At 48.9% G+C, this 9,372-nt stretch overlaps 1 protein-coding gene across 1 annotated transcript; it reads left to right on the top strand.

Annotated features, from left to right (window-relative positions):
- The first annotated feature begins 483 nt into the window (after window positions 1-483).
- On the top strand, window positions 484-1,989 carry LOC124698783 (patatin-like protein 6). The gene is made up of 2 exons (XM_047231208.1): window positions 484-1,605; window positions 1,726-1,989. Exons 1-2 carry the CDS (start codon window positions 484-486, stop codon window positions 1,987-1,989), a joined length of 1,386 nt encoding a protein of 461 aa, XP_047087164.1.
- Window positions 1,990-9,372: the final 7,383 nt, after the last annotated feature.

The following is a 9,372-nucleotide window of genomic DNA, read 5'->3' as shown; positions in this document are numbered from 1 at the left end:
CTAGCTTCGCCGGACCCGGTCCACCGGCCGCGGCTAGTGCCGCCAATCCGGAACAGCAATGGACGGCGCAGGCTAGGTCCACGTAGGTGGACCGCGTGAGCAGCGTCCAGTGGCACCGGGCGGTTTTCTCCCCGGCGGCCGCGCTCATCGGTTACCGTGCAGCAAGAGGACGAGACACGATCAAAAGGGCGAATAGAGAGAGAAGACGACCACTGCCTCTGCTTCTTCTTCTCGACCTCTATATCTCGCGCACCTTTCTCTGCGTGTTCCTTCCTTTCACTCTTTCTTCGCGTGCTCTGCTGCGCGCGAGGATCAAAAGCCGCCACCGGCGACCGTGACTGCCGTCGTAAACTAACCGATATCATAAGAGAGCGCGAGGCAGATTAAAGCGAGACGCCGAGAAGGTCTTGCCGCAATCTTTGCGAATCCTCGACAGATTCTGTTCTGTCTCCTCCCCGCTGCTGCTTTTCTCATTAGGGCGCCATGGAGGAGGCTGAGGAGATGCAGGTGCAGCGGCTGCACGAGTTCGACGTAGACGCCGCCGGCGGGGGCGGCGGCGCCGGCACGGACAAGCTCAGCTACGAGATCTTCTCCATCCTCGAGAGCAAGTTCCTCTTCGGCTACACCGACCCACACCAGCTCTGGCTGCCCAAGACCTCGCCGCCGCCCCAGGCGCCGGAAGCGGTCTCCGGCGGCAAAGCGGCGCAGCGGGGCAAGGTGTGCGTGCTCTGCGTCGACGGCGGCGGCGGCGGCCTACGAGCCCTTCTCGCCGGCCGCGCGCTGGCGCACCTCGAAGCAGCTCTCCAGCGCGCGTCGGGCAACCCCGACGCCCGCGTCGCCGACTACTTCGACCTCGCGGCCGGGACCGGCGCGGGCGGCGTCTTCGCGGCCATGCTCTTCTCCACGCACTCCCGCGGCGCGCCGCTGTTCCGCGCCGAGGACACCTGGCGCCTGGTGGCGGACCACGCGCCGGGCCTCTTCCGCCGGCCCTCCACCTCCACCTCCCTCTTCCGCCGCGCCAAGAAGCGCCCGCTGGCGGCGCCCACGGCGGCGCTGGGCGTGGCCATGCGGGCGGCGTTCGGGGAGGAGCTCACCCTGCGGGACACCATCAAGCCGGTGCTCATCTCCTGCTACGACCTGCGCTCCTCCGCGCCGCTCCTCTTCTCCCGCGCCGACGCGCTCGAGAGCCGCAGCTACGACTTCCGCCTCTGCGACGTCGGCCGCGCCGCCTGGTCCGAGCCGGGCCGCTTCGAGCCCGCCGAGGTGGCGTCGGTGGACGGCGCGACCGCCTGCGCCGCGGTCGACGGCGGGCCCACCATGGGAAGCCCGGCGGCGGCCGCCATCACCCACGTGCTGCACAACAAGCACGAGTTCCCCTTCGTGCGCGGCGTCGAGGACCTCCTCGTCCTCTCCGTCGGCGGCTGCTCCGGCTCCGCCGCCGGCGCCTCTGCGGACGCCGACGTCGCGCGCATGCGGAGGTGGGGACCCAAGGAGTGGGCGCGCCCCATCGCGCGCATCGCGGCCGACGGCGCCGCCGACCTCGTGGACCACGCCGTGGCGCGCGCGTTCGGGCAAGGCCACTCCGCCAATTACCTGCGCATTCAGGTGAGCTGACCGAACCGATTCTCTTCTCCCTCCGCGTTATGGCAACGTGCTCTGCCATGACGAATGTTTTCCCAGTGGATGACTAATCACGTGACGTTGACATTGACGCGTGTTCATCAGGCAAAGCGGGAGAGCATGCCGGCGTGCGGGCCGGACGGGGAGTACGACCCGACCCCGGCCAACGTGCAGGCGCTGCTGGCGGCGGCGGACGAGACCATGAAGCAGCGCAACGTCGAGTCGGTGCTCTTCGAGGGGAGGCGAGTCGGGGACCACACCAACGCCGAGAAGCTCGACTGGTTCGCCGCCGAGCTCGTCGCCGAGCACCGCGGGAGGGACTCCAGGATCGCGCCCACCGTCGCCTTCAAGCAGCCGGCGCAGGGCTGAGCGCCTGAGCCGGTGTTGGCCGTCCCTGCACTGCCGTGGAGGAAGGATCGACATGTAGGCCTCTCTCGCTTCCTTCCTGCCCTGGTTGCTGGTTGGAATTCTGCTGCACTTTTTTACGACGTGGCAGTGTCAGCGTGGCATGGCTCCCTCCCTGAAGCAAAATTGCCACTCGGAAATTCGAAGAGGAAAATACATGAATGGAATCATGGAACATCCGCCCGCGATATACTCCAATTTTTAAGCTTCATTTCAACTTTTTAGGATCAGCTACTCCCTTGCAGAATTATGCCCTGACAAATGTGGGCGTTTGAGCTAGCATATAAATCGATCTGCTGAAAAAAGTGGATACAGAGGCGGGTGCTAGTAACAGCTCTTCTTGCTTTGCAACTCTGGAACTAGGCAATGTTTATGCCTTGTCCAAACATAAATAAACTATCCAGAGTTATCTTTTAATTGGGGCCGCAAATTTTCAGTACTGCTAGGAACTTCCTTGATGTTTTCCCTAATCCCTACTACTGCTGGAGTGCTGGGCACAGCTTGCCTGCCGGACCAAGTCTGGAATTCCCAATCTGTTCCATTTGAATACTCGTCTTATCGCATTGCAAGGAACTCTCAAGAAAACTTACTAAAAAAACCCAAACAAATAACTCGCAGAAAACGTCCGTTTCTTGCATCCCGTCAATGTCTACAGTAGTCTCGTAGTTGAGTCCACGTCTCAGAACGCATGGATTGCGGAGCGGTCCTGCACTAATGTGAAAACCTGTAGCATTCGGATTTCGGATGCAGTAGTGCGCGCGCTTTCCCTCCTTCTCCCGCATTATTTTCAGATAGGCCGATTCATAACCATGATCGAAATGGGCGTCTGAGTGATCACTTTCACCCTGTAGATACATGTCCTATCACTGTCTTGATCCTGACCGGGACATGCTTTCCATCGAAGAGCCTAAAGATTCCTCCAAGCAAACTAAATCGAGCATGTGTTCCTGCGCACATAATTAACTTTCCAAATCAGGTAGTAACAACTTTGCTTGAAACATCTCGCAAGCATTTCTCGTAGCCATGTTACTCCAGCTGCGCGCGGCGGGATTGAGCTAGCTGTTTTTGGGCTTGGTTTAGCTCGAGTAGTTTTACTACTTATGGTGCACCAGAATACATGCATGGCGCCATGGCGGATAATCCGTTCGCGTCAGGCGTATGGAACTTTGCGGATCACAGGACTGAGAGCCCGCATTTTGTGCAGATCCTGGACGTACGGTTAGCTTGTCTAGTGCTGGGTTTGGTTCTATGCTAGCTATAGGTGTGTCGGTACCGCGGAGGAGGAGGAGGATTTAGGGCGTGATGGAACGGAACGCCACAGGCGGTGCTAACTCCATGATTGCTGGTTGTTGGATTTGGAGTATCCGCCGTTTCGCTGTCCGGGAGGATCACGTCGCAACGCGGAGATGAACTGACCCCGACGGAAACAGGCCGGCCGTCCGTCGGCAAGGATGTAAGGAATACTATGTAACTTTGTCAACCGACAGCCATACTCATTAGCGACCTATCCCGTTTTCACAGACTCCGTCTCCCGAGCCCCGGGTGACATATGTTGAAATGCTTCCAATCATGTCTAGGATTGGAGAGGAGCCAGCAGCTTTCAACAATGTCCTACATTCCTACTCTATGGGTTGCGCAAACAACCACGTACTTAGACAACTTAAAAAAAGTTTTCACTAGGTGGTGGATTAATCTCTTTTAGTTTTCACCACTTGATCACCTGCTCGACTTTTTTTTTTATCTCCGCTGAAAACAAAACTAGAAATTGATTACTCATTCAAAAATTATACTTCTTATGTGTATGCATTGTAGGATGTTATGGACGAATTCTCTATGGCTACCCCCCAAAAAATAGTCTATAGTTCTACATAAAATAGACATGGCACAATAAACAAATCATAGAAAATTAACTGTCTGCTAAAAGAACCATGACTGTTTTGTCGAATCCCCATAGGGCAAAAAATTTACTCCCTCTAACCATAAATAGTTGTTGGAGAATTAGGAAAAATGTAGGCTAAAATGTTTCTAGATTCATTAATTGTGACAAGCATTTCGATAAGGAGGGAGTAGTTCATTAGTTGTCCATCCAAAAGTTTAAACAATTACTCTTGGAAACACATTTTTTGAACTTCTTGTTGTGTGAAACTTTTTTACATAAAACTTATGTATGGACAAAATGGGTACACCACACCCTATAAACCATCTACAACAAAATATTCTCTTGTGAACAATGGCGGAACCAAAAAAAAAATGAAGGCTGGGCACACCCCACATGGAAGTTCTTCAGATGTTGATCCCAAATGTAAATCACCATAAAGTATCAAATGAATTAAGGAATTGTCGTGTGCAAGCTCGGGTAGCTGCCTGAGCTACAGGGGCCTTAGGTCTATTGCCTATGATATGTTCTATGGGTAACAAATATTTGTTTTAAAAAGTAAATGTATAAAACAATAAAATTTAATGATACGTATAGAGTGGAGTCATACTACGAACATAACTTTCGATGGATAATTAACTTTTTATCAGTTCTCTAAGTTTTTCTTTAATTGTTCTACATTAATAGAAGCATTGACACTATTACCTCCGTTAGGGATTAGAAAGCCTAGTAACCAATTTGCTAAGAGCAAAAAATTTCATAACCCACCTCATTAGTTACTACATGCACCAATAATTTTACATACATGAGAGAAGGGAGAGAAAAAATGCATCGGAGGAGAGAAAGCAATAAGTAAGATAGACCTTATTGTATCTAAAGTTATAGAAAAACTCATACGCCTTATAATCTCTAACGGTGAGAGGGAGTAGGTTTTCTGATAATGTACGCTTTATTACTTTTAAAAGAAATTATAACCGGCCTCTGCATAACCAGGATGCACACAACCATTTATAAGTTTCGAGACCAAAGTATGAAAACGATAAAAAGGCATAATACATATCGAAACGATCAAGTGTAAAACGACTAAGATGTAGGTGGGGCTTCAATCCATAGATTATGATGCCACCCATGTAGGGAAAAAGTATCCCTCGTCGCAGCCTCCAATCGTGTACAGACCTCCGTAAAGAGGTCGCGGTTCTCCAAATGTGACCACAAACGAAGAAGACTGGTACATCTGTAGATAAGCTGCAAGATAGAATAATTCTTATCGTTAAAAATATTGTCATTTCTACATAGAAAAAGTGCCCAGATAACTGCGAGCGCCCCCGCCCTAAGAAGCAATCTGAACCTTGAATCGATACCATGAAGCCAATTGCCAAAGATATTGGTCACACTAGTCGAAGGATAAAAGCTGGAAGCTACTTAGATGATTGACCATATAGATCTCGCAAACCGACATTGGAAGCATAGGTGTTTAATAGTTTCGTTGTGATGATAGAAAACACAACGAGTACTTCCGTGCCAGTTGCGCTTAACAAGATTGCCTTTGGTGAGAATAACCACACGATGAAGATACCATCTAAAGATTTGTTTTTTAATGGTATTTTCATCTTCCAATTTTTATTATTATTATCAACTGGTATATCAGATTGGAGAATCTCTTTGTATAGAGAATCTACAGAGAAGGTGCCATTAGCTTGTAGATTCCATCAAAATTCGTCAGGTTGAGGCGATAGTTGAATATCCCCTAGACGGGCTAGTAAGGAATTCCATGCAACTAGCCTCTTCCCGAACAAAACCCGCCTAAACCTCACATCCGGAGGTGAGGTACTTTTGCGGCGAACAATACTAAACACAGCAGAATACTTTTCACGTAAGGGTGCATTGTCCACCAAATGTCCTCCCAGAACTGTACCTGTGCTCCATTGTTGATTGAAAAAGTGCCATGGCGAAAAAATAATTTCTTCAAAGCCATGAGACCTACCCAAAAATGTGAATCGCCTGGTTTCCGAAGTACTTGGGATAACGCATTCGAGCCGATATACTTTCTCTTTAGTATAGTTTGCCAAATCCCGTCCTCGGTAAGAAGCTTGAACAACCATTTACCTAGCTAAGCTGAGTTCTTGGCTTCCAGGTCATGAACTCCAAGCCTTGTTGATCTTTGGATCTACAAACTATACTCCATTTAACCAGTTGATATTTATTTTTCTCGATGTCCCCTTGCCAAAAGAATCTGGATCGATAATAATCGATTTTGTGCATGTCTCCTTTTGGTAAGAGAAAGAAAGACAACATATACATTATCATGTTTGACAGTACTGAGTTAATGAGCATCAGTCTTCGTCCAAGGGACAACAATTTACCTTTCCAACTACTAAGACGTTTTTGGAGTCTTTCTTCCACTAATTTCGATTCGGCAATTGTGAGTCTCCGATAATGAAACGGAATTCCCAAATAAAGAATTGGAAATTGGCATTGCCCACAACCAACTCTGCGTACAGGGTTGCATCATCTTGGGCATCACTGAAACAAAACAATTTAATTTTATGGAAATTAATTTTTAGACCCGAAAGTTGCTCGAACGTTGCCAAAATTAATTTTAGGTTGCGAGCTTTTTCAAGATCATGATCCATGAACATAATTGTATCATCGACGTATTGAAAGATTGATAACCCACCATCTACCAGATGTGGAATCACACCTTCAATCTGACCATAAGACTTAGCCGCTCGATCAAGATAGCAAGCATATCCGCTACAATGTTGAAGAACATTGGTGATAACGGATCTCCTTGGCGTAAATCTTTTCGTGTCTGAAAGTAGTGGTTAGTGTCATCATTAACCCTAATTGCCACACTTCCTTCAGATACAAAATCATTAATCAGAGCACGCCACTCATGAGAAAAACCTTTCATCCTGAGCGTCTGTTGTAGGAAAGACCATTTGACTTTATCATATGCCTTCTCAAAGTCTAATTTTAGAATAACCAAATTTTATTTTTTGTGTGTAGCTCATGTACCGTCTCATGCAAAACCGTCACCCCATCTAGGATATTTCTTCCTTGCATGAAAGCGGTCTGCGATGGTTGAACAACATGATCCGCCACCGTATTTAGTCTACTCGTAGCCGCTTTCGTGAAAATCTTGAAACTTACATTTAACAAGAAAATATGTCTATATTACTGAATCCTTTCTGCCTCGTTAACTTTCGGTAACAAAATAACTTCACCAAAATTCAGGCGAAATAATTCTAGTTGTCCATCGTGCAAAGCAGGGAACATATCTAGAATATCCGACTTAAATAGTATCCCAAAAAGTTTGATAAAAGTCAAAAGGGAAACCATTTGGACCCGGTACCTTATTACATTCAATTTGGAAAATAGCCTTTTGAACTTCTTCCTCGGAATATGGTGCAGTCAGAAGGCCATTTTCTTCTATAGACACTTGGGGCATGTCATCCGTTCAGGTAACATTTAGAGAAAAAGAGCTTTCTTCCGTCAGTTTTGCTATCAAGCGGCTAGATGATTTATTAGATGATCGACGTGGTGAAAATTGTAACATATTAGGGCATCTCCAACGGGGCAACGCAAATGGACGCAGAGCGACCGTTTGCGTCCGCGCGGACCGAAAGTGCGTCAGGAACTAGGTCCAGCGGGGCGAGGCATAGTGACCGAGCCGTCCGTCGGCGCATATTTGCACCAAGTGACCGCTCGATTTTCCACCGGGCCTGCCTGGCCTTCGAGCCATAGGGCTGTATCGAGGGCATCGCTTCCGCGTCTGCCCCGCACCCTTCGCCATCAAGGTCGTAGCTGCCTCTTCTGCACACGCACTGGCGGGAGGCGGCTAGGCTTCTGCACCGCCATCAATGGCATCGTGTCCCACGTACGTTCGGCCTTAAAAGTCGACCGACATCGTCCCTGGCATCGCCCACACCACGGACACCTCCACTCCCGCCGCGCGCCACCGCATCACCATGGTGAAGAAGAGAAACGACTTCGAGGCGTCCGGCAGCGGCACCAAGAAGACGGAGCGGACGCACAGGGTGCCGCTGCCCGTCAAGGTGGCGCGCCTCATGCACAGGAACTGGACGGCGTGCGTGGGATGGCGGGACGTGCACCTTTCTGGCAGCGGCTGGCGGCTCAGCTACCTTCGGGTGCCTTTCCCGCCCGTACCTCCGCGCGAGCCAGAGAGGAGCGCCGAGATCCGGTGCAGGCTGTGGTACCTGCCGCCGGACCTCCACGCTGATCCCGCCTACGCCATCGATGAAGGAGATATGCCCTAGAGGCAATAATAAAGTGGTTATTATTTATATCTTTATGTTTATGATAAATGTTTATATATCATGCTAGAATTGTATTAACCGAAACATTAGTACATGTGTGATATGTAGACAACAAGAAGTCCCTAGTATGCCTCTTAAACTAGCTTGTTGATTAATGGATGATTAGTTTCATAATCATGAACATTGGATGTTATTAATAACAAGGTTATATCATTATATGAATGATGTAATGGACACACCCAATTAAGCGTAGCATAAGATCTCGTCATTAAGTTATTTGCTATAAGCTTTCAATTCATAGTTACCTAGTCCTTATGACCATGAGATCATGTAAATCACTTATACTTGGAAAGGTACTTTGATTACACCAAACACCACTTGCGTAAATGGGTGGCTATAAAGGTGGGATTAAGTATCCGGAAAGTATGAGTTGAGGCATATGGATCAATAGTGGGATTTGTCCATCCCGATGACGGATAGATATACTCCGGGCCCTCTCGGTGAAATGTCGTCTAATGTCTTGCAAGCATATGAATGAGTTCATAAGAGACCACATACCACGGTACGAGTAAAGAGTACTTGTCGGGAGACGAGGTTGAACAAGGTATAGAGTGATACCGAAGATCAAACCTCGGACAAGTAAAATATCGCGAGACAAAGGGAATTGGTAATGTATGTGAATGGTTCATTCGATCACTAAAGTCATCGTTGAATATGTGGGAGCCATTATGGATCTCCGGATCCCGCTATTGGTTATTGGTCGGAGTGAGTACTCAACCATGTCCGCATAGTTCTCGAACCGTAGGGTGACACACTTAAAGTTGGATGTTGAAATGGTAGTTCTTGAATATGGAATGAAGTTGGAATATTTGTTCGGAGTCCCGGATGTGATCCCGGACATCACGAGGAGTTCCGGAATGGTCGGAGAATAAGATTCATATATAGGATGTCATTTTATGTGAATAAAATGTCGCGGAAGGTTCTATGGAAGGTTCTAGAAGGTTCTAGAAAAGTCCGGAAGAAACCACCAAGGAAGGTGGAGTCCACAAGGGACTCCACCTCCATGGCCGGCCAGCCCTAGTGGGGGTGGAGTCCCAAGTGGACTCCACCATAGGGGGCCGGCCACCCCCACATGGGAGGTGGGAATCCCACCTTTGGGTGGGAGTCCTAGTTGGGCTAGGTTTGCCCCCT

This window comes from Lolium rigidum, chromosome 3, assembly GCF_022539505.1.
Source record: "Lolium rigidum isolate FL_2022 chromosome 3, APGP_CSIRO_Lrig_0.1, whole genome shotgun sequence".
Lineage (NCBI taxonomy): Eukaryota > Viridiplantae > Streptophyta > Magnoliopsida > Poales > Poaceae > Lolium > Lolium rigidum.
The sequence above is the reverse complement of the archived record's forward strand: the minus strand, read 5'-3'. Positions and strand labels throughout refer to the sequence as shown.

Bases quoted from the DNA above. Each gene is read 5' to 3' on its own strand.
- LOC124698783 (XM_047231208.1), top strand. From the start codon at position 484: ATGGAGGAGGCTGAGGAGATGCAGGTGCAGCGGCTGCACGAGTTCGAC. The intron at 1,606-1,725 runs GTGAGCTGACCG...CGTGTTCATCAG, and splicing joins CCAATTACCTGCGCATTCAG to GCAAAGCGGGAGAGCATGCC.